Raw genomic sequence first — 26,730 nt, forward strand, 5'->3', positions numbered from 1 at the left:
AGATCCCCCAGAGAAGGAAATGGCAACCCACTCCAGTGTCCTTGCCTGGAAAATCCCATGGAGAGAGGAGCCTGGTGGGCTGCAGTCCATGGGGTCACAAAGAGTTGGGGCACGACTGAGCAACTAACACTCACTTACTTACTTGGGCATGCATTGCTCCGGGTTCTGACAGTTAATTTAGGGCCTGTTTCAGAAGTTAATCTTTGAAGCCAAATCTTTGAGACTTGTTCTAGTCTCAGGGCTTCTCTTCTTATTTTTCTCTTTTTCCAGTTATCTTTGGTAAATTGTAGCTGATTTGTGGTTTGACTTGTTCTCATGAAGGTAACTGCCTCTTCTTAGTTGCTTGCCACCAAAATTTCTGTTGTCTTTGAGAGTGCCCTTTGGTTTAAAATTCCCCACATCTGTTCCAGGTAAAGTCAGGTCCCTTAGGGAGATCTTCAGAGATCTTTGTTTTTATGGTCTCCCTACCTGTCAACTGACCCACCCACGCAAAATCTCTGTGACTTCTCCAGAACTGATGGTAGACGAAGTGACCCTCTTTTTTAGAGTGACACCCTGCATTGTGAACAGGGCACCGAGAAGGACAGTAACATCTGGTCTCCTCAGCTTGATTACACTAGCATCAGCTTTTGTTCTATGAGTGACTGAGTCCAGTACTCTTAGCCTGCCATGCCAGAGCTTAGATCTTTTATCTTATGAGTTGGGACTGTGTGGAAGAGAAGAATCACAAAACTCTCAACTGTTCTTGCTTGGAGTACTTCTGTAGTTTGGAACTGGGCATTACTGTAATGCTCAACTGGGTGACGGAGGGAGAAGGAGCTCTGCATTCATGTCTGCTTCCCACCTTGTGTGGAGCTTTTGTCAAACTCAGCAGGGCAGGAGGAGAGGAAAGGAGTGGGTCATGGCTAAAATGCCATACATTCTTTCTAGTCACACTGAAATTTAGTAAATTTTGTTGAATAAGTGTTTCTTCATTTGCTGTAGGTGTTTCAGATAATATCCAGAATTTTTTTTTTCTAAATTTCATCATTTATTGTTGTTTCCTTAGGGAGATGATTCATAGAGTTCCTCAAGCTCTCATTTACAAAGTCATCTCTCTCATGGCGTGGCACTGAGTTTTTGAATAGTCCATCATAGTTTTTTTCTATAATGTACCATATTCCAGATTTGTCTGATTATTTCATCACAGTGTGCCATTGTATTGTCTTTTCTAAGATAGCACTTTCTGTTTCTGTCTTTCTCTTTTGTCTTCTTTTGGATTTTAGTATTGTCCTTTCTCTAATAATGTGGAAAACTTGGCTTCTTTTACAGTTTATCCTAGAAATTAGAATTCCTATATTGTATGCTTATCATATCAAAGTCTAAAGTAATCAATGTCCATATTTGTTTTTTACAGTTACAAGGACATTAGGATCTTTAACTTCACTCATCCTCTCCTGACATATTATTTTATCACAGTTTTTATGTTAGTATTGTATTTTTGAGCACTGCATCTATTTTTATAACTTTGTTTGATAGTATTGTTTAAAATTCAACCACAAGTGTATTACTTTTTCTCTTATTTCCATTTTGTATTTTAAACCTTCCAATTCATTTGTATTTCCTTTCTTACACAGGAGAAGATATTCAAAAGGTTTAAATTTCCTTTTGTGAGGTCCTGCTGGGGGCATCCTTTCTCAGTTTCTGTTTGTCTAGAAATGAAACATATTTTCACTGGGTATAAACTGTGGGTTGACAGTTTTCTTTCTGCGTATTAAAGATGCAATTTCATGGTATTCTGTCTTCTGTTGAATATCTGAGAACTTATCTGTAAATTAATTGTCACCCATTTGAAGGCAGTCTATCTTGCTTTTATTGATGCTTTGAAGGGCTTTTTTGTTTCTTGGCTCTATGTTCTGAAGTAACCCTATTTTGCATCTAGTTTGGGGTTCGATTTTTCTTCCATTGGATCTGCTAGACTTCTAGACTCACAGATGTCTTTAATTAGTTCTTAAAAACTTTCCACCGTTATCTCTACTATTGGCTCTGCCCCATTCCCTCTTTCACCTCTTCTTTCTATAACCCAAATTACCTGTTTGCTATACTACCTCACTCTTTCTTCCATGGCTCTTAACTATTCTTTTACATTTCTTATATGTTTCATCTCCATGTTACATTATAGATCATTGCTTTTCACTTTAATTGTTTTAACTTTACTAAGTCTATCTTCAGCTGTTATCTAGTCTGCTGTGAAGCTCATCCATTGAGTTTTAAATATCATAGTTTTTACTTTTAGAATTTATATTTCAGTTTAGCTGTTACCTTTTTTACATGATTTCCTTTATTGTCTTAAAGTTAAAAATCTTTCATCATTGTAAAAATAGTCATTATAATTCTAATATTTGAAATCTTTGCTGAGTAGTTTCTGTTGTGACATGTTTCTCCTGATTTTTGCTTATGGTATTTTGCTTCCTTGTATGCTTAGTGATTTTTGAATGTGAGGGCTTATTTTCCTCTCAAAAAGGATTTTTTAAAATTCTCTGAAGTTTAATATGAACATATGCTCTTCTATGGGCTTCCCAGGTGGCACAGTGGTAAAAGAATCTGCCTGCCAATGCAGGGGACGTGGCCTCTCTGAGTCAGGAAGGTGCCTGAGGAGGAAATAAAACCCACTCAAGTGTTTTTGCCTGAAGAAGTCCATGGACAGAGGAGCCTGGCAGGCTACAGTTCATGGTCCATAGGGTTGCAAAGAGTTGGACACTGCTAAGCACACACACATGCTCTTCTGCATAGGATTTATATGCATTTCTGTCCAGACTCTAGGATGTTGAAGCAGTTTGAGTCCACTCTAAAAAAATTTACAGTTTGAAGTTAGTGGGCCACCCAGCTAAATGCTAACTTGAATTGCAAATCTGCACGATGGCCAGCTTGTGGTTATAGTTTTTCAAGGATCTTTTCCCCTTGTTCTTCTCTGTTGAGATCCAAAATATCTTTTTCTTAAAATTCTCTGGAGTTATTTTGTATATGGTTCTCTCTTACACTAAAAACAAGAATCTCAAATTCCCCAAGTCTAGTAAATGCCCTTGGGGCAAAAGTAGTTTTCTATGGTCAGTTTATTGGAGTTTCTTCCCCTTAGATTTTGGCCTGATGAATCCTATTGTGCTTCTCTTTGAGATTTTTAAGGTATTTTTACATTCTTTTCAAGCATAAAAGTTTTTTTTTAACTGTCTTGATACCTAACTCCATTATTGGGATATTATTTCTCTGTGCCATTATTTTGTAGTATATGTCTCAGATCATCTGAAGCAAAATCACCTAGAAATGTTTATTAGAATTTTAGGTTCTGATAGCTAACCTCAAGCTTACTGAAACAAAATCTTTAGGATGGGGTCCTAGTATCTGAATTTCTGTGAGGTTTTATAAATGATCCTAATGCATACAGAAGTTTGCTTTTATTTATACTTTTAATCTTTTTTTTTTTTACTGTAGGACCCTGAAATCTAAATTTATTGTTTTTTTTTTATACTTGCCCAGCATCAAGGTTAACAGCCCATTATTTTTACATCTATTTCATAGTAGTGTTAGTCACTCAGTCGTGTCCAACTCTGTGATCCCACAGACCATAGAAATCACCAGGCTCCTCTGTCCATAGGATTCTCCAGGTAAGAATACTAGAGTGGATTGCCATTCCCTTCTCCAGAGGATCTTCCCAACCCAGCAACTGAACCCAGGTCTCCTGCATTGCAGTCAGATTCTTTACCTTTTGAGCTACAGGGAAGACCTATCTATTTCATATTCCAACTTTTATCATATAGTAAATGTGTGTGTGTCTGTGTATGTATATCTATTTCTGGCCTTTGTATTTTGGATAATTGAGCTGCCTATTCTTTGAGCAATACCATACTGTTTTAATTATTGTATCTTCATGATATGTTTTATTATGTGATAATAAAATATCTTTTTTACTTTTTATTATTTTCTCCCACACTAAAAAGTGTACAACGTTGCTATAGTTCCACTCGTTTTCTTGCTTCAACAGTCTTCAGTGACTTTGTAGAATAGTTTTTCCAAAGTTTTGAAAGTTTTTTTTTTTTTAACTTAACTCCTATAGTACTTTTCCCCTATGGACTTAAGAAGTCGTTTAAACTGAGGTACTTAATATTGTTTTTTGTTCACAAAAATTTGTATTATAATTTTATTGCTTAGCATGGCCATTTTGCTCTAGATATATTTCTACTGCATTTTTAAAAATTGGAGTGCAGCTATTTACATTTTCTGCAGAGCCATTAGGGACACTCCCAAGCTCAAAGAAAGTCTCTTAAGTTTGATAACAATTATTGATTATACAACTCATTTTTACTCGGTAAATCCTACTGAATCACAGACTATAAAAGCTGGAAAATACCTAAAGATATTATATTGTCTATCTCTATAATTTTACCAAAGAGAAACCTGAACTCTAGGGTATAGGAATGACTTATCTGTAGTCACGTAGTGAATCAGTTCCTGAGGTAACATCAGGATGTATTTGTTGCATCTTGGAGCTTTTTCTCTTCCTATTGTATGCTATATCATTATTGCATTATATTAAGTATTCTTTTCATTTGTTTGGGCCCGATTTGTTTTGTTTCACTAGACTGGAAGTTCCTTAAAGGCAGCATTCATTAATTTTTTTGTACAACTCAGCACTAATATTGTGCTTGGTTCTTATTAAGCACCTAATCAGTACTGATAGATGTTGATAAAAAATAAATTGTTCCATTAAACAGATGTCAAATTGAACCTATTTCCTTGTGAGCATCCCAGTTATAACTATAAGAAAAGTGGCATCTAGTGGTTGGTTTGTGTATTACAGTTTCCTTTTGTTTCTTGAACTGAGTACTGGAGTTATTTTCATAACCTGCTGCTGCTGCTAAATCACTTCAGTTGTGTCCGACTCTGTGCGACCCCATAGACGGCAGCCTACCAGGCTCCCCCGTCCCTGGAATTCTCCAGGCAAGAACACTGGAGTGGGTTGCCATTTCCTTCTCCAATGCATGAAAGTGAAAAGTGAAAGTGAAGTCGCTCAGTCATGTTCGACTCTTAGCGACCCCATGGACTGCAGCCTACCAGGCTCCTCCGCCCATGGGATTTTCCAGGCAAGAGTACTGGAGTGGGGTGCCATTGCCACCTAGGTGGAATAAATAGAATATAAATTAAATGTTCAAATTGAAGCAGATTTTTCTGTAGCCACCAAATGTTTCAAGCAGTGACCTCTCTAAAGTATAACCATGTTAAGTTATAAAGAAGTGCAAAATGATGAGATTATTAATTTTTAGAAAATTTTTGTATAAAATCACTTCCAAAATGGGATGCATGACTAAAGTTTTATTGTTTGTTTATAAATCTTATTACAAGTTGAAGGATATTGTTGGATACTGAAAAGTCAGAAATGCAATTATAAAGACAAGTTGCATACTATCTTCTCCATATTGATGAAATCCTATTAGGTTGTTGCTTTGAATTATTTTCAAGAACTTAGTTTATATTTTAAAAAGGTAGAACTCCTTCAATTAAAAAAAATTTAACTGTGCTATAGTTGATTTGCAATATAAGTTTCAGGTGTACAACCTAGTGATTCACAATTTTAAAATTTATACTGCATTTATAGTTGTTAAAAAATATTGGCTATATTCCTTGTGTTGTTCAATATATACTGGTAGCTTATTTATTTGATACATAATAGCTTGTACTTCTTAATCCCCATCTCTATCTCCCTTCTCCCCTCTTCTTTCCCTCCACTGGTAACTACTAATTTGTTTTATATATCTGAGTTTATTTCCTTTTTTGCTATATATACTAGTTTGTTTTACTTTTTAGATTTCATATATAAGTGAAAATATTCAGTATTATGGGCTTCCCTGGTGGCTCAGATGGTAAAGAATCTTCCTGCAATGCCAGAGACCCAAGTTTGATCCCTGAGTCAGGAAGATCCTCTGGAAAAGGAAATGACAACCCACTTCAGCACTCTTGCCTGGGAAATTCCATGGATAAAGGAGCCTGGTGGGCTACAGTCCATGGGGTCACAAAGAGTCAGACACGACTGAGCAACTAACACACACACACGACTGAGCAACTAACACACACACACACATGCAGTATTATAAATATATACATATATAATATATAACATACAGATAATACATTAAAAGAACTGTTAATGATAGATGACAATAGAATATTACACCATCTTTTACTTACAGAACCAAAAATCTATGCAAATATATTTACATTTATAATGCAAAGTCAAAGGTTAATTCTTAGATTTACAGTCATTTTTGATTATCACTATCCTTTACTCCTCCATTAATGCATGTAATTGAATGCTGTTAATATGCACAGTCTAATTCAGTGAATATTACTACTCTCATGAATCAATAAATTCTAAAATTTTTAAGTTTTACTTTGGAATCTAGAATTCATGTTTGCACAGAACACTACTAAATATCTTAACGTCTGTTCCTGACACATTGTAATGTAGTATTTATGTATGGGATTATCCTACCCATTAGAGAGCAGTGATACACTGTCTTTGTATCACTACCTGCAAACATAACCAAGTGGCTGGCACATAACAGGTGATCAATATGTATTTGTTGAATTAGTTATATATGTTTGAATGAGCTGTGCCTTATTCAGTATTAACACCTAACGTGTTTTCTGACTTCTTATAATGCTCAGTTTATGTTTGATGAATAAGTAACTCTGAATAAGTCTATTTAACCTGTAATGTAGTTGATACATAACACTAAAGCCAGAGTGTATAACTTAATCACCTATGAATAATTATAGACATATAACAGTATCATTAGAAATGTCAAATGCACATCTTTTATTGAAACAGCTTTTTGCAATGTGAGTGGGAGATTTCCCCCAATATCAAGCCATTATTATTTGCTGTTATAATTAGGAAAAGGAGTTCTAGCGTGAGAGTGACTTCTAGTTGTGGCTGAGTGTGTTAGGAGTTTTAAATAGAAGGACAAAGTTAGTACTTTGATAAGAATTGGGGAAGGTACTATGGTAATGATTGGAGTAAAGGAAAGTGTGGAATGTTGGGAAGGAGGCTACGGTACATTTTAAATCATAGCCTCCCAAGGCTGAACATTATAAACATTTACGTATTTATATCACATAAAAATTTCTTTTATTTGATGAGGAGCACAACCCCTTATTTTACATAAATGGTGAACTATCTACATATGTTAAACTAATTACTATTTGTTTTTCTAAGCAGTTCAACTTCATGCAAGAATAAAGGATAGATCTGGATGGCAGACATCATCTGTTGTCTTCTTGTCCTAAGGTTCTTATTTTGGAGAAGGATATTTTTCTGGCTCCAGTACTTCAGTTCCTAGTATGAGAGAATGAGCTTGTTAGTAGTGGCTGTTTAAGACACCTAGGCTCTGGGAACAGCGTCTGAAGTAAAGCTTGGAGGTATTAGAGACTAAGCTACTAGTGATGAAAGAGTGGAAGCAAAGCAAAGAAAGGTGGTAAAAGGTAGTATATATTTCGTGCTCCCTGATTGCTAATGAATGCCGAAAAGCAAGGGACTTTAAGTGGCAGTCATCTTTGGCAAGTTGCCAAAGACTTTGCTAACATAGATTGAGAGGTAATTTCTTACAAGTGATGTTAGGAGAAAAAAAGGAGTTCCTTAGAGCTGAAAATCATATTAAAGGGAAGTTGTGTGGATTTTTTTCATTTTTAAAAAGACATTTTTCACTTTATAAGTATTATATTTTCTCATTTTAAAGAGTTCAAACAGAAATGTATACAATAAAAGATGGATGATTCCTCAGAGATAAACATTGTCTATAGTTTAGTATTTATCCTTTTAGATATTTTTATGGTAGTTGTTTTAAAAGTTTGGATTGTTGAATTCATCTGAGCCATAAGTCAGAGTCTGGTTTTTAGGTTCATATTTAATGATTTTCCTCCCTCTTTCTCTTCCTTATAGGCTTGCTATGGGTGTTCTCCAGGATCTAAGTGTGACTGTAGTGGTATAAAAGGAGAAAAGGTAAGATATGAGTTAATCCTTCAAAAATTTAGAAAACCAATAAAATACTGATTTTAATTAAAAAAATAGGACTTCCACCCCAGCATATAATTAAAATGAATATAATAAAATAAATAGATAAATTAAATATAATTAAGTACAATGAATTTTACTATGCTTCTTATTTTAGATTACTATAGGGATTAGACTATATCTCAGAAGTCAGCAAACACTTTCTGTAAAGAGTCAGATAACGCATACTAATGCATATATATGGAATTTAGAAAGATGGTAACAATAACCCTGTGTACAAGACAGCAAAAGAGACACTGATGTATAGAACAGTCTTATGGACTCTGTGAGAGAGGGAGAGGGTGGGAAGATTTGGGAGAATGGCATTGAAACATGTAAAATATCATGTATGAAACGAGTTGCCAGTCCGGGTTCGATGCACAATACTGGATGCTTGGGGCTGGTGCACTGGGACGACCCAGAGGGATGGAATGGGGAGGGAGGAGGGAGGAGGGTTCAGGATGGGGAACACATGTATACCTGTGGCGGATTCATTTTGATATTTGGCAAAACTAATACAATTATGTAAAGTTTAAAAATAAAATAAAATTTAAAAAAAAGAAAAAAACAAAAAACAAACAAACAAACAAAAAAAGAGCCAGATAGCAAATGTTTTAGGCTTTTTGAGCTACATAAGGTCTCTGTCACATGTTTTTCTCCTTTTTAAAAAATAGTCCTTTAGTAGTGTTAAAAAGATTTTTAGCTTTTGGACTATACAAAATGGGCTTCTGACTGCATTTGGCCTGATAACTATAGTCTGCCAATCTCTGATGAATCTTGTAATCACTGACTTAATAGGCAAAAGAAAGTAAAAACAACATTAAGAAACAAAATATTTATCAGGCTACTAATCTATGCTAGACAGTAGGCAATTTCATGTATTTTTATCTAGTCCATGTAAGTTAATGATTGCTGCATCTCTACTTTCATCTTACTTTTCTCATAACAGCATCCTTACTGTGTAGATATGATTACAAAGTATTAGTGATGATTAAATAGCACAAATCTAGCTACTATGAATCAGTGACTGACACTGAAATTAGATGTGTTTAAAAAGGGATAGTACCTTACAAAGAATTGTACTGGGGGAAGGTGATCATACTCCAGTCTTCATTCTTTGGGACTCAATATTTTTGAATGAATAACTGAACGTTACTAATTATATAAGAAAAATTTCAGGACAGTATCTTGAGCATATTCCGTTTAGGCATATAGAAGGTACACTAGCATATTAAAGGGGTTTAAAAGTCCTGGAGTAAAGAAACCTATTTGTTTTGCAAAGTTATATTTCTAAGTTTTATTTAACCCACGTTCCTTCCAACAGAACACCTATTAATAATAATTGAAGAGTGTTATACAGAACCATTATTTGAGTAACATTAGTTTGAGGGGAGTAGTTTTATGGTAAAGGTAATTTCTGTAGTGGTAAAAAGACCAAGAGGAATTCATTCTGACATTAGTGGAATGCCTTTTATCAGATTAACTCTTAAGAAGTGAACATTCTGGACAAAATATAACAACTATTTAATAGCATAGGAGAGTGACCAAAGTAGGAAAACAGTAGAGCAAATTCTGCCTCTTAAAGAAGGGAAGTACAGTGGGAATGTTTGCACTTATGTACCTTTTTATCCTGGGTGTACCTTTCAGTCTGCATGGCAACGGATGGTAAGATGGCAGACAGAAAACCACAGTCCTAGTGGCTTGAGAAGTCAAGGACAGAATTGAGGATGCCAGAATGGCTATAAAATGATGGGAGATATGCTGGAATGGAGAGAGTTACAGAATGGAGAGCCCGAGTATCTGCTTGCAAATGTCACCAAAATACTTGGTTGAACCTTGAACTTTATATGTATACAGGAGGATTCATTCAACCCAGCAGAAAGGAACAGCTTAAAGGCCTCAATAAGGCAACACAGATTTAACTGTTGTCCATTGAAAGGAAAATGGAGTTTTAAGTGTTAATTTAGCTGAGATAGCTATTTCCTAAAACAAATATTCAGTACTTTTCAGACAATATAAAAGAATCCAAGATGTGTGTACATATTAAGTACAATGTCCAGTATGCAATTAAAACTTGCTAGACACTAACACAGCAAAATCTGTGAAGTAACAAGTAAAAGTGACCCATAGTCAAGAAAAAGACCAATAAATGAAAACTAACTCTGCAATGACACAGATGTTAGAATTTTTAGACAACTGATTACAAAGTAAGTATTCAGCTCAGTTCAGTCGCTCAGTCATGTCCGACTCTTTGCGACCCCATGAATCGCAGCACGCCAGGCCTCCCTGTCCATCACTAACTCCCGGAGTTCACTCAAACTCACATCCATTGAGTCGGTGATGCCATCCAGCCATCTCATCCTCTGTCATCCCCTTCTCCTCCTGCCCCCAATCCCTCCCAGCACCAGAGTCTTTTCCAATGAGTCAACTCTTCGCATTAGGTGGCCAAAGTACTGGAGTTTCAGCTTTAGCATCATTCCTTCCAAAGAAATCCCAGGGCTGATCTCCTTCAGAATGGACTGGTTGGATCTCCTTGCAGTCCAAGGGACTCTCAAGAGTCTTCTCCAACACCACAGTTCAAAGCATCAATTCTTCAGTGCTCAGCTTTCTTCACAGTCCAACTCTCACATCCATACATGACCACTGGAAAAACCATAGCCTTGACTAGTCGGACCTTTGTTGGCAAAGTAATGTCTCTGCTTTTCAATATGCTATCTAAGTTGGTCATAACTTTTCTTCCAAGGAGTAAGCATCTTTTAATTTCATGGCTGCAGTCACCATCTGCAGTGATTTTGGAGCCCAGAAAAATAAAGTCTGACACTGTTTCCACTGTTTCCCCATCTATTTCCCATGAAGTGATGGGACCGGATGCCATGATCTTCGTTTTCTGAACGTTGAGTTTTAAGCCAACTTTTTCACTCTCCTCTTTCACCTTCATCAAGAGGCTTTTGAGTTCCTCTTCACTTTCTGCCATAAGGGTGGTGTCATCTGCATATCTGAGGTTATTGATATTTCTCCCGGCAATCTTGATTCCAGCTTGTGCTTCTTCCACCCCAGCATTTCTCATGATGTACTCTGCACAGAAGTTAAATAAGCAGGGTGACAATATACAGCCTTGACGTACTCCTTTTCCTATTTGGAACCAGCCTGTTGTTCCATGTCCAGTTCTAACTGTTGCTTCCTGACCTGCATACAGGTTTCTCAAGAGGCAGGTCAGGTGGTCTGGTATTCCCATCTCTTTCAGAATTTTCCACAGTTTATTGTGATCCACACAGTCAAAGGCTTTGGCATAGTCAATAAAGCAGAAGTAGATGTTTTTCTGGAACTCTCTTGCTTTTTCGATGATCCAGAGGATGTTGGCAATTTGATCTCTGGTTCCTCTGCCTTTTCTAAAACCAGCTTGAACATCTGGAAGTTCACAGTTCATGTATTGCTGAAGCCTGGCTTGAAGAATTTTGTGCATTACTTTACTAGCATGTGAGATGACTGCAATTGTTGCTGATGATTAAATAGTATAAACCTATGAATCAGCGACTGACAGTGAAATAGGGAGAGTAATTTAAAGCAGATAGGATAAATATATTTGTTGGTTTAAAGGGAACTCTGCTAATAATAAGTGAACAGATAGAGAATCATAACAGCACTGGAAATTGTGTAAAAAGAAAGAAAGGAAAGCAAAATATGAGAAAGAACCATTTACCAGATGGGCTTTTAACAGCAGAATGAAGACTGAAGAAAGATGGACAAACAACTTGAGAAACACACATTACCTAACACTAACCAACTAAGTAATTAAATGAAAGAAAATATGAATAGCTCTATATCTACTAAGGAAATTTAATTATCAAACCCTTCCCACACTCACATAAAAATTCTAGTCCAGAAGTTTTCACTGAGGAATTATATGAAGCATTTATGTAAGAAACAATATCAGTCTTGCATAAACTCAGACAGTGGAGGGATAGGGACTGATGTCCAACTAATTTTATGAAACAAATATGCCCTAAAACCAAACCAAAGACAAAAGTTAAAAATCATTAAACTATAGCTCATTAATAGAGCTGAAGAAATGAAGAACAAAATTTTAGCAAATCAGATCCAGTGGTGTATAAAGCAGATAATATGCCCTTACCAAGTGGGGTTTATGCAAGTAATGCATGGTAGGTTTAATATTTGAAAATCAAAAATTATAATTCACCATGTTAAAAAACTAAATAAAAAATTTAAAGATAAATAAGCCCACCGTATAATTATCTCAATAGATACAAATAAAGCACTTACCAAAATTCATTATCAATTTCTGATAATCTCAGCAAACTAGAAATAGAATGGATTTCCTTAATCTTAAGGAGCATCTACCAAACCCCTATAGCCAAAATTATATTCAATGGAGAAAGACTACATCCCTTTCTTCTAAGATAGGAACATGTCTGCTCTCACGATTTCTATTCAACATTGCCAGTGCAGTAAGACTAGAAAAGGAAAAGCATCCATACTAGAATGGAAGAATAAAACTCTCTTTTTTTTGTAGATGAACAATACTAAAATGCTCATAAACTTTGTGAGTGTAAAAAGATCAGAATAAACAAACCTGATAAGATCAATAAAGATCATGTATATGTATATATTGTAACAATGAAAATTTGGAAATAGGAGTTATAAAAATGCCTTTTGCAAGAGCACCAGAAATTTGAAATACATGGGAGCAAGTCAGACAAAAATGTGTAAGTCCAGTGCACTGAAAACTATAAAAATATTGTTGAGAGAAATGAATACCTGAATTAACATAGATATATATCATGTTTAGGTATTAAAGTGCTCAACATTACTAAGATGCCAATTCTCTCCAAATTTATATACAGATTAATAGACCTTCTTACTTTTCTTGTAGAAATTAAGCTGATTCTAAAATTCCAGTGTGGGCTTCCCTGGTGGCTCAGACATTAAAGAATCTGCCTGCAATGTGGGAGACCTGGGTTAGATCCCTGGATGGGGAAGATCCCCTGAAGGAGGGCATGGCAACCCATTCCAGTATTCTTGCTTGGGGAATCCCATGGACAGAGGAGCCTGACGGGCTACAGTCCATAAGGTTACAAAGAGTTGGACTTGACTGAAGCTACTTAGTACGCACAAAATTCAGGTGTAGGGACTTCCCTGTGGTACAGTGGTTAAGAATCTGCCTTGCAATGCAGAGTACTCAGGTTTGATCCCTGGTCAGGGAACTAAGTTCTTACATGCTACAGAGCAACTAAGCCCACACACCACAACTAGAGTCTGTGGGCTGCAATGAAAGATCCCACATGTCAAAACTAAGACCCAACACAACAGAATAAATAAATATTTTAAAAAACTAAATAAAATTCAGGTGTAAATGCTAACGTAGCTTTTTAAAAGAATGAAGCTAAAATATCTATATTACACAATTCCAAGACTTAGAATAAAACTAGAGTAAACATGATAGTGTGCTAATAGCAAAAAAGATAGACATATTGATGAATGGAACACAATAGGGTCCATAACTAGACCATAGGCACATGATAAATTGATTTATTGACAAAAGTGCAAAAACAATTCAGTGGAGAAAAGATGGTCTTTAAAACAAAGAGTACTGGAAGAACTGGATATGCATATTCACAAAAATGAACTTTGACTCACTGCTTGCCCTATATGCAAAAATTAATTCAAAATGGGTCATACACCTAAATATAAAGCCTTAATCTATAAAACCTAAGTCTACAAGTCTTTCAGAAGAAAACATAGGAAAAAATCCTTGTGACCTTCGATTAGGTAGATATTTCTTAGATATGACAACAAAAACATGATCTGTAAAAGAAAGACTGATAAATTGTATTTCATCAAAATAAAGAACATATCTTTTTTAAAAAAATGTTTATTTATTTATTTTTGGTTGTGATGGGTCTTTATTGCTGCACGGGTTTCTCTAGTTGTGGTGAGCAGGGACTACACTCCAGTTGTGATGCACGGGCTTCTCATTGCAGTGGCTCTTCTTGGTGCAGAGCATGGGCTCTAGGGTGTACAGGCTTCAGTAGTTGGGTTCCCAGGCCCTAGAGCACAGACTCAATAGTTGTGGGGCATGAGCTTATTTGTTCCGCAACATGTGGGATCTTTCTGGATCAGGGATCGAACCCGTGTCTCCTGCATTGGCAGGTGGATTCTTTACCACTAAGCCACCAGGGAAACCCGAGAATGTATTCTTTTCTGAAGATACTAAGAGAATGAAAAGACAGTTCACAGACTAGGAAAAAATATTAATGAATTGCCTGATAAGAATCTTGAAACCAAAATATATAAAGAAATCTCAAAACTAAATAATAAACATCCCTAAGTAAAATTAAATTAAAAACAAGTTGGCAAAAGATTTGAAGACTCTTTCCAAAAGAATAGACGATGGCATCATATAGTAAACACATGAAAAGTTACTCAATATTAATAATTAGGGAAGTGTATAATAAATCTATGAGGAGATACTACTATAAACCTATAAGAATGTGTAAATATTAGAACATAACCATACCAAATACAGATCAATGTGTGGAGCAACTGAAATTATCACAGATTGCTGGTAGAGATCTGCTGCTGCTGCTACTGCTGCTAAGTCGCGTCAGTCGTGTCTGACTCTGTGCGACCTCATAGACAGAAGCCCACCAGGCTCTCCTGTCCCTGGGATTCTCCAGGCAAGAACACTGGAGTGGGTTGCCATTTCCTTCTCCAATGCATGAAAGTGAAAAGTGAAAGTGAAGTCACTCAGTTGTGTCTGACTCTTAGCGGCCCCATGGACTGGAGCCTACCAGGTTCCTCTGTCCATGGGATTTCCCAGGCAAGAGTACTGGAGTGGGGTGCCATTGCCTTCTCCGATCTAGAATGATGCAAATACTTTGGAAAATAGTTTGGCAGTTTCTTAAACAGGTTAACATAAACCTGTCATATGACCCCCTCTAGTCCTAGGCATTTACCCATGAGAAATGAAAGCATGTGTGTATACCATCCTTGTACATGATGTCATGGTAGCTCTATTTGTAATAGCCAGAAACAGGAATCAACTCAACTGCCTTTTAACAGGTGAATGAATCTTAGCAAATTGTAGTAGAGCTGATCCTTGAACAACATGGATTTTAACTTCATGGGTCTACTTATATTCAGATTTATTTCAATAAATACATACTACAGTAGTATACAGTCTGTAGTTGATTAGAATCCATAGTTATAGAACTGAAGATTTGGAGCACCAGCTGTAAAATTATACTCAGATTTTTAACCCCATAGGGGTTGGCACTCCTGACCCTCATGTTGTTCAAGGGTGATATATATATATATACATACAATGGAATACTACTCAGCAGTAGAAAGGAATGAACTATTGACACACTTCTAAATCACAAAATAATTATGCTGAGTGAAAAGTTAGACAAAATGTATATTCTGTATAATTCCATTAATAAAAAAACTTTGAAAAATGCAAATTAATCCCTGGTGATGGAAAGCAAATCAGTTATTGCCTGGGGTTATGAGTAGAGGCAGGAGGAAGACATAAAGGGGGACAAAGAAATTTTTTTAATATTTATAATATTTCATCTAATATTGTTATTTTAAAAAGATTTTATTTTTTTGGTACAGTTTTAGGTTCACAGAAAAATCAAAAGAGATACAGATTTCCCATATGTGCCCTGCCCCCACACATGCATAGCCTCCCCAGCTATACCATAGTGGTACATTTGTTACAGTTGATGAGCCTACATTGATATGTCATTATCACCCAAAATTTAAATTTTACCTTAGCATTTACTCTTGGTGTTATACATTCTGTGTGTTTGGAAAAATGTATAATGACAGGCATCCATATTAAATTATCATACAGAGTATTTTCACTGACCTAAAAAAAAATCTCTGCTCCCTCTATTGATCTCCCCAACCTGTACCCACTGGCAACCACTGATATTTTTACTGTTGGTATAATTTTACCTTTTCCAGAATGTCATATAGTTAGAATTACATGGTATGCAACCTTTTCAGATGAGCTCCTTTCAATTAATGATATGCATTTAAATTTCCTTCATGTCTTTTCATGGTGTGATAACTTGTTTCTTTCTGGACTGATATTAATAATATTCCTTTGTCTGAATGAACCACATTTTATCTGTTCACCTACTGAAAAACATCTTGGTTGCTTTCAGGTTTGGCAATTATGAATAAAACTGCTATAAACATTCAATGCAGGTTTTTGTGTGGATATAAATTTTCAACTCCTGTGGGTTAATACCAAGGAACACGATTGCTAGATCATATGATAAAAGTATGTTTAGTTTTGTAAGAAACTGCCAAAGTGTCTTCCAAAGTGGCTGCACCATTTTGCATCCCACCAGTAATGAATGAGAGTTCCTGTTGCTTCACATCCTTGTCAGCATTCGGTATTGTCAATACCCTGGATTTTGGCCAATTTAATGGGTGTGTAAAGGTATCTCATTGTTACTTTTTAATTTCCATTTCCCTGATGACATATGATGTGGAGCATTTTTTTCATATGCTTACTTGCCATCTGTATATCTTTTTCAGTGAGGTATCAGTTAAAGTTTTTGTGAGTGAGTCTCTGTCTCTTAGTTGTGTCTCTTTGCGATCCCATGGACTGTAACCCTCCAGGCTCCTCTGACCATGGAATTCTCCAGGCAAGAATACTGGAGTAGGTAGCCATTCCCTTTTCCAGGGATCTTCCTGACCCAGGGATCAATCCCGAGTGTCCTGTACTGCAGGGTGATTCTTTACAGTCTGAGCCACCAGGGGAGCCCCATAGAGTCTTTGACCCATTTTTAAATCAGGTTGTTTTCTTATTGTTGAGTTTTTAAGAGTTCTTTGTCTACTTTGGATAACAGTCCTTTATCAGATGTGTCTTTTGAAAATATTTTTTCCCAGTCTGTGATTTGTCTTCTCATTCTCTTGACATTGTTTCTTGCAGAGCAGAAGCTTTTCATTTTCTTGAAGTCCAGTTTATCAATTGTTTCTTTTGTGGATTGTGCCCTTGTTGTGGCATCTAAAATGTCACCACCACATCCAAGGTCATCTAGGTTTTCTCCCATGTTATTTTCTAAGAGTTTTATGTTTTGCATTTAAGTCTCTGATTCATTTTGAGTTATTTTTATGAAGGTGTAAGGTCTGTGTCTACAATTTTTTTTTCAGGGAATGTCCAGTTTTTCTAGCACCATTTGTTGAAAAGACAAGGAAATTCTTACGAGTGAGAGATATGTTAATTATTTTGGTTGTCACATATATGACAAAAATTTTCAAATTGTGTATTTTAAGTGAAATTTATTGTATATTAATTTTGCTTCAATAAAACTGCTTTTAAAAATAAGTTTAACACAGAAGCATGTACATTCTGCCAAAGGAATGTGTTCAAGTACATACTGCTAAAAACAAAATTCACCAGACTGCTGATGAGAATAAGAAATCAATCAATTGACATCCCAAAATTCATGTCATAGTCAAATATTATCTAAATAAAGTGTGCCCCTCTACCAGTTGCATCAGCATTTACTGGGAGCTTGTTAGAAATGCAGATTCTTAGGCTCCATAGCAGACCTACTGAATCTAATTCTGGGGCAGGACCAGGTAACCTTGTTTCAACAAGCTGTCCAAGTGGTTCTGATGCAAGCTAAAATTTGAGATCTTATGACATAGATTATTTCCATTTTGACAGTTCCTAAAGATCCATGTTCTTGTTCTAATTACTTCAAATATTTCTTTGTGCTATATAATTACAAAGACAATAGAAATTACACAAAAGAAGACACAGTTGCCCATAATTTATATAATTATAAAACCATTATCGGAGAAGGCAATGGCACCCCACTCCAGTACTCTTGCCTGGAAAATCCCATGGATAGAGGAGCCTGGTAGGCTACAGTCCATGGGGTTGCTAAGAGTCAGACACGACTGAGCGACTTCACTTTCACTTTTCACTTTCATGCATTGGAGAAGGAAATGGCAACCCACTCCAATGTTCTTGCCTGGAGAATCCCAGGGACGGGGGAGCTTGGTGGGCTTCTGTCTATGGGGTCGCACAGAGTTGGACACGACTGAAGCGACTTAGCAGCAGCAAAACCATTATAATTGCATTACCTAATTAAATCATTGTTGCCATTTGTCTGTTAAGGGTATTGCTTTGTCCATAGATTTATGTAATTTTTACTTTTTACAATAGTATAATCTTCAAATAATTTTAATTATAATTGTCATTGTGACAGTTTGTCCTAATTTTTATTTTTCCTATCCTCAGAAATCCAGTATTTTTCCTGTTAATTGTGTACCTGTTTTGAGAAACTGGTTTTTTTTTTTTTAATTTTTGTATTTATTTTTACATTTGGGTGTGCTGGGTCTTCATTTTTGCGCTCAGACTTTCTCTAATTGCAGTGAATGACGGCTACTCTTTAGTTGCAGTGCGGGACCTTCTCATTGTGGTGGCTTCACAGTTGTGGACTATGGGCTCTAGGGTTTGTGGGCTTCAGTAGTTGCAGCACATGGGCTTAGTAGTTGCAGCTCGCAGGCTCTGGAGTGCAAACTCAGTAGTTGTGGCACACAGGCTTAGTTGCTCCATGGCATGTGGAATCCTCCTGCACCAGGGATCAATCTGGTGTCCCATGCATTGCAAGGTGGATTCTTAACCACTGTACCACCAGTGAAGCCCCAAGAAACTATTCTTAGAATTTATTTTTTATTTCCATGATCACATAACTTTCTTCTTGTGATTATAAAGTGCCCTTCCTATAACATTTTTATGTGTATGTCTTACTCACAAAGTAGGTTCTACTTCAAAATTAAAAGACACTTACTCCTTGGAAGGAAAGTTATGACCAACCTAGACAGCTTTTTCAAAAACAGAGACATTACTTTGCCAACAAAGGTCTGTCTAGTCAAGTTTATGGTTTTTCCAGTGGTCATGTATGGATGTGAGAGATGGACTATAAAGAAAGCTGAGCGCCGAAGAATTGATACTTTTGAACTGTGGTGTTGGAGAAGACTCTTGAGAGTCCCTTGGACTGCAAGGAGGTCCAACCAGTCCATCATAAAGGAGATCAGTCCTGAATATTCATTGGAAGGATTTGATGTTGAAGCTGAAACTCCAGTACTTTGGCCACCTGATGCGAAGAGCTGACTCATTTGAAAAGACTCTGATGCTGGGAAAGATTGAAGGTGGGAGGAGAAGGGGACGACGGAGGATGAGATGGTTGGATGGCATCACTGACTCAATGGACATGAGTTTGAGTAGACTCCGGGAGCTGGTGATGGACAGGGAGGCCTGGTGTGCTGCAGTCCATGGGATCGCAAAAGGTCAGACACAACTGAGTGACTGAACTGAACTGAAATTAGTCTATTATCCTTCTCTTAAATTCTAGCTTGTATGTAAGCCAGCTTTATTGCAAATAAAAGTCATCTTTTGTATAATTTCCCCTAATCCTAGCTCTTATTTTTTCTGAATCTTTGAGGAAAGCATGTGCCATAAATGAATTTGAGTAAACTCCAGAAGTTGGCGATGGACACAGGGGCCTGGCGTGCTCAGTCCATGGGGTCACAAAGAGTCGGACACGACTGAGCAACTGAACTGAACTGAAGGAAGTTCATTCATTGAATGAATATTTACTGCGTATTTGTTCTGTTGGGCACTAAGAATACAATGATGAACATAGCATAATTGGTTAGATGAAGGGAAAATGGAGAGAATGGAATTGAGATTATTATAAATTTCTGGCCAAGGTAGCTGGATTGTGTAATTTCCTGAAATAAATAAGAGGGCTGAAAGATAATGATTTCAATGTTGTTTATGTTAAATTTGCTTTTGAGAAAATTATTCAACTTCTCTTTGCTTTAATTCTTCATCTATAAAGTGGAAATAATAATAGTATTTACCTAATATTGTCATTGGGAGGATTAAATAATGTGAAACGTGGAAAGAATTAAGAAAACTCTGGCACATAGAAAGCGTTCAATACGCGTTTGCTATTGTTATTGTTGAGTGTTAGGTGCCTGTGTGATATTCAAGAGGAGATGTTTAAGACATTTGGCCCTGTGAACCCAGCTTTTAGGAAAAAATATGTTGATATTTGAGATATCCCAGAGAAAGGGTCAAAAAAGGGCATTCAATGTAATACCAATATTTAAAGGACAGGCAGAGAGAGAAGACTATTACTCCACAAAGAAAAATTAGAATAATTTTTTTTATCCAAATGTGGGCAGGCAGCACAAACTAGGTTTAAGTTTAACCTTCAAAAATAGGTGCACCACATCATTTTCTATGTTAGTGAGTGGTATTAGCAAATTACAGTAAAATCTAGGTAGCTATAAGGATTAAATAATTGCCTGACAACCAGTAAAAAGGGTGGGCATGCAACAAATGTCAGCCTTCCCTACTTCCTGTATTAGGAATTAGGTTAGAGGACCCTCTTGCACCCTCTCCTCATGGAAGCCTTCTATAGTTTCTACTGCAGGAACCTTTCTACCTTTTGAAGACTGGGAGTTGCTATTGCAATTTTTCTGCTACTTTCCTCCAGTAGCTGCCATTCTGTCTTTCTTGGGATGATACTGCTCTGTCAGCTAGATAGGACTACAACATTATTTGACTATTGTGTGGGGAGATTTCAGGATAGGAATCTGGTATAGGTATATGGTTTTTATTAATGCAAGTGTAGTTAAGCTTTTTAGCACTCTCTACTTTCAGTTTCTAGTTTATTCCTCTATTATCTATAGCTCAGGTAGCAATTTGGCTTCTGAAACTATATAGCTCTCTTCAAGCATTAGCCTCAAGTTTTGGCAGAGATATGCTCTAAATATCAGCGGAGATCCTAAAACATAGCTGTGTTTTCCACTTATGGAAATCTACTCCAACTAGATTATTTTATTTCATTCTAGCTTCCTTTCTGACTGGCACTTTTGATTAGATTTCTGTTACCAGCTCTGCTAGAAATGGGCTATGTAGTGAATTGAGGCAATCCAGGTCTAAAATTTTTTAATCTTCTATTTATCTTTTCTTGTTCTGTTTTCTTCAAAATAATGGAATTGAGATTCTGTGTGTGTATATGTATGTATGTTTGTCGCTCAGTCGTGTCTGACTCTTTGCGACCCCATGGACTTTAGCCCACCAGGCTCTTCTGTCCATGGACTTTTCCAGGCAAGAATACTGGAGTGGGTTGCCATTTCCTTCTCCAGGGCATCTTCCCAACCCAGGGATCAAACCTGGGTCTCCCACATTGCAGACAGATTCTTTACCATCTAAGCCACCAGGGAAGCCCTTTGGATGCTAAATTATCACAATCCTATGAGTAATTAAAACAACAAAGAGAGATATTTATTGAAAATAGAAAATACAGTAATATGTCAATAATGATAATTATTGTCAATGCTATAGGAATGTTGAGACCTACCATTAATTGGGTAACATTTGCTTCATTGGTTTTGAAGTAATAAGTGAAAACTGACCAGAAGTTGCCTTTTCAAAGTTCTTATATTTATTATAGTATGATTCAACATAACAAGAAAGTATTCAGTACAAGATTATCTAAGCTATCCAGGCTAAACTTAGTACTTAACACGCACACACACACACAGATACACATGCCCACTGGGATTGTGAATGAAAGTCTGTTGTCCCTTAACCTCCAGGGGTATATGCCTCTTATGGGCCATTAGCCAGTTGCCTTGTAGATATAGATGCTTCGTCTTTCTCACGTGCTGCCTAGGCTGTCACTGTGGATAGAATCTGGGGAGAGGGGTTTCCAGAAAAAGGTCCAGAGCCTTTGGCCAGAGACTCAACCTTCAAGCCTTAGAAAAGTAGAGAACTGCGTACAGCCAAGCAGTTGAAAGCTTATGCCTTGGAACTATGAGCCCTTGGGGTTCTTAAATGTAATAGTGGTGAATTTGCTGTCTGTGATTGGATCCCCTGGAGATGTTGGGGTTCACACTCAGCATAATTGACTGTATGCAAGTTAACTAACTCTAATATGTCTAATGGTATGTTAGTACACATGGTGGCTCTGTAGCCCCCACCTGTCTGGATGTAGAGATTTGCACATCAGGCAACCTTTGTTGATAGATGCTGATAAGATGTGGTGGATCCTCACTAGTAGGTAGGCAGCCCTCCTGTGCTGGTGTTGATAAGTGCGTGGTCAGAACTGGGACTTGAGTTATAATTAGTGGTGGTTTTTTCTTTTTTTCCAGAACAAACATGGATTCCTTTTTTTATTTAATTTTACAATCAGAAAAAATATATAAAGATCTTGATATTATCAAGCTCTTTTCTAGCTAACTTGTCACTGACCAGTTAATTAATTTCCATTATTAATAATCCTACAACTCTGTGCTCTACTACAAACCTGAAATCTTCTCTGATGTTCTTTTAACCTTCTTCATCTGTGTACCATACTTGTTTCATTGTAACCCCTTCAGACCTAGTTTCCTGAATTTTTCCTGAATTATTGCCATCTTCCCTGTTAAATTCTTCATGTCAGTATGTTTCAACTTTATTTCATCTCTGTAAGCCTTTAAATTTTATGAGAAAGCAAGAGATTACATTACCAAATACAATATAAATTTAGAGTGGTTTGTGTTTTTTCTACTCATATCATACAATTTTCTCCATGTTAGTAGATACTCTGAATTTAGCATAAATAAATTAATCTTCTCTAGATAGTCATTTGATGTTTTTGAATCTCATCCATGCTTCTGCTTGAAAATTGACGAGTGACCTTATCTTTCTTTCTTATTCAATTGCAGGGGGAGAGAGGATTTCCAGGTTTGGAAGGCCACCCAGGTTTGCCTGGATTTCCAGGTCCAGAAGGGCCCCCAGGGCCTCGGGGACAAAAGGTACGTGCCAAGTTGCCAGTCAATAATACCAAAGAAATGAAGCCATCTTAATATGGGATAAGTGTCAGATGAATTAAAAAGTTACTGAATTACAGCCAAAAACCAATATTTAAATAAAACAGTAGAATGGCCAAGAATTTATACTTCATTGTTGGTTTTTGTAAAAGGCTAAATATTACTGCTGTATTCAAATGCTTTTGCAAGATACTGTTAATGGTGTGTGGTTATTGGGATCCTGAACAAAAATTAAGTCCTGTCAGGAGCTCAGCTGAACTGGAGAGAGCTGAACTGCCAGGTGTCAGAGTACTGGTTAAGACAACAAGCCAAAAGGAAAGTAACAGTCAAGCCTTTAGTCACTTACTGTGACAGTGTGTATAAGCAAAACATAAACCAGAGAAAGTGTGGATTTCCCCACTGTTCTATTATTCCTCATGGAAAAGTGCCAGTGAGGGTCAAATGCTTCAGCATGGGGAATTGTGTCATTGCTCTGGAAGCTTGGAGGGAAAAAACTGCTGTTTGTTAGTATACCAGAGGGCTGGATGGATGCAGGGAGAGAGGGAAGAGCTAGGAGTGGAAAAGTACAGAGAACAGAAACAAATGTCAAGGTCCCCATCCTGCACTCAATAAAGAGGTCTTCACCAAGGCTCCATATAAAGAGGCCTTTCAACGCAGATGTGCATAAGAGCATGACCAGCCAGGAGGACTGATACCTTAACTACAACTCCCTTCAGAGACTGACATGCATTGGCTGTGCACTAATTCTGGTGTGGGATGGGCTGCTTTCCTCTATGAGGCTTTCTGGCATGGGATGGGCAGCTTTTCTATATGAGGTTTACCATGAGGTCTTTGTAACTGCCTGTGGTTGGGTCTGAAAAATCACACATAGGTCTTTAGCCAGGAGCCAGACTCCTCAATTTCATCTCTTGATTTTTTAAGACCCAAATGAGAAACATAGGTCACTCCAACATGGACTTGGATGGGTTGGACTTTGAGGAGTTATGTCACAATATAATTAGTATGAGGCTACAGTGGATCATGGTCATGATCAAAATTACTCCAAGTAGGATGATCAGGCCTGCTTGGAGGAGTGAGTCTAACCATCAGCCCCAACCATTGGGCTTCCCTGGTGGCTCAGACAGTTACCAAGCCAGGAATAGATGGCCCATAGCCCATCTGATCAAATTTAGAGAGCCAGAAGCCTTTTTTCTTAAGTATAGTGATAGACTGCTCTACCTTGCCAGTTTTAGTGATGTAGGTACATCATGAAGTTTTGGTAATAGCAATACCATTCCTTGGTTGGCCAGCAGGAAGTTGAAGACTAGGCTGTTAATCCAGTACTACTCTGGCCAGGTTGGTGAGGCTGGTCTGTTGTGTTTCCAAACCTGAAGTGGTATCATTAATGACTTTAGTAGAGGTCAAGGACAAGTTGGTGCTTCCCTGGTAACTCAGCTGATAAAGAATCCGCCTGTAATGCAAGAGACCCCAGTTCAATTCCTGGGTCAGGAAGATCCCATGGAGAAGGAATAGGCTACCCACTCCAGTATTCTTGGGCTGCCCTGGTGGCTCAGCTGGTAAAGAATCTGCTAGCATGTGGGAGACCTGGGTTTGATCCCTGGATTGGGAAGATCCCCTGGAGAAGGGAACAGTAACCCACTCCAGTATTCTGGCCAAGAATTCCATGGACTGTATAGTCTATGGGGTCGCAAAGAGTCAGACACAACTGAGCAACTCTCACTTTCACTTCACTTTCAAGGACACGTTGCATACAACTTTTCCTAATGAATGGCCCTGACAGTGGGAAAAGTTGCCAGGAACATAAACATGAGCAGACTATTCTCCTGAGTAACCACAATCTACCTTGAGTTCCACTCTTACTCTGTTTTACTGTGATGTGCTCAGTGGGAGAGGCTGTTTTGAATATTTAGAAGTCTCTTGTCCATGCCTCCATTATGTACATTGGTCAGAAAGTCAAAGGCCTGACTTTTACAAAAGAAATATCCCAAGGTGGGGTGCAAACAGCCAGAAGTCCCTCCTGGCAGGTAGAGTCCTTGAGTGAAATTGCAAAATTTGTATAAGGTAGAGGAATGTATGGGGGAGAAGGCCACCACTATTGATGTCAAAATAGCTCCAGTGTCAAATTCCATATGCCTTTTCCCAGATGCCTCAGTTAATCCCAGCTTAGGAAAAAGTTGACTTCTGAAGAGGTGTTTTATTTCTGTAGCATCAGAGTCCAACTGTGGCAACACATCAGTGTAACAAGGTTGGGATATCTGAGGTACTAAAAATTTCCATGTTTAGAGACATACCCATTTGTTGTATTCAGGGACACAGCAGACATTTATCTGCAGGGTTGGGTGATGGGTGACATGTCTACCAGTTTGTCAAATTGAGTGGAAGCTATCTGAGACAAATGTATCAATGAATCTAGTGAGGAGGAAGTCACGTAGGCTTTTCTATGAGAGAGAAAGAAGAGAGGGTAGATACATGCACCCTCTCTCTTTGAGCGTGTACCCATGCTCAAAGATCCAAAGATGCTGCCATCCTATCAGTTGGTAATACTTTTCCCCATTGACTTCTGTGTGGGAAGTCCTATATCATGAGCAAGGATAACATCTTATGTGCATGTTAAGATATGGAATGGGAAGAGACAATAGTGAATTTTAAGATTGGGAGAAGTTTTTTAATGGCTCTTTTGGCTCATTCTCCTTTATTATCTGTATTAGACTGATTAACTGATAGATGAAAGGGCTAGTTCTGTTCATTTTCCTGGAAAAGAAAACCGGTTTAAAACCCCTTTTTTTCCCCTAATTTTATTTCATGGAATAGTGGTACATCATGCCATTAGAGCATGAAGGGAATCAAATGGATACTTAACCAAGTGGTTTTCTTAGTAAAGGGGGAAAATTAACTTAAATACATAATACTTTTTAACACTTACTATACCATAGCATAGATTACGGGAATAGGTTTGTGCATGATCTCTGAGGAGGTGGCAGTTCACCAAGGAATTTTGTTAGATTCAAGAATAGACAGGACTTGTATAAATTTCCTGAATAGAGAACTTTTACACTGAGGAAAAAGCAAAACTCCAAATGAAGGCATAAAATTTAAGTAGGTGGGATATACGACAGAATTTTCTAGTCTAACGAGGTATAAAACATCAGAATGTTTCTTGTACACCCAAGCGCAACACAGAAATAACAGAAAGATCTTAGTCAAGTGGGTATAATTGAGCACTAGGTGCTTAGTTGCTCAGTCGTGTCCAACTCTTTGCGACCCTATGGATTGTAGTTCTCCACGCTCCTCTGTCCATGGGATTCTCCAGGCAAGAATACTGGAGTGAGGTGTCATTTCCTGCTCCAGGGGAATCTTCCTGACCCAGGGGTTGAATCGAGGTCTCCTGCATTGAAGGTGGATTCTTTACCATTGGAGCCACCAAGGAAGCCCAGTGAGTGAAAGTCTCTCAGTCATGTCCGACTCTTTGTGACCCCTTGAACTATACAGTCCATGGAATTCTCCAGGCCAGAATATTGGAGTGGGTAGCCATCCTCTTCACCAGGGGATCTTCCCAGCCCAGGGATCAAACCCAGATCTCCCACATTGCAGGCTGAGGTGAGCCACCAGGTAAGCCCAGAATTGGGCACTAACTCAGCAGTAACCCACGCACACTGTTGGCAAAGGACATCTCGATGATTTCGAGTTTGTACTGTCCCACCCCCTTAACACCTTGAAACTACTTAAGCTCTCCATAACTTAGGTGCAGCCTTGTGAAAATGAGGTGG

The 26,730-nt window shown here is 37.5% G+C and overlaps 1 protein-coding gene across 1 annotated transcript in view; it reads left to right on the forward strand.

The window, feature by feature from the left end:
- The window catches only part of COL4A5 (collagen type IV alpha 5 chain), a 253,055-nt gene that overhangs the window by 106,581 nt on the left and 119,744 nt on the right, over positions 1–26,730 (forward strand). The window contains exons 2-3 of the mRNA XM_055564762.1: positions 7,973–8,032; positions 22,859–22,948. Coding sequence (XP_055420737.1) covers positions 7,973–8,032; positions 22,859–22,948 — 150 coding nt within the window. The remainder of the gene's footprint in view (positions 1–7,972; positions 8,033–22,858; positions 22,949–26,730) is intronic.

Source organism: Bubalus kerabau, chromosome X (genome assembly GCF_029407905.1).
Source record: "Bubalus kerabau isolate K-KA32 ecotype Philippines breed swamp buffalo chromosome X, PCC_UOA_SB_1v2, whole genome shotgun sequence".
In the NCBI taxonomy this organism is placed as follows: Eukaryota; Metazoa; Chordata; class Mammalia; order Artiodactyla; family Bovidae; genus Bubalus; species Bubalus kerabau.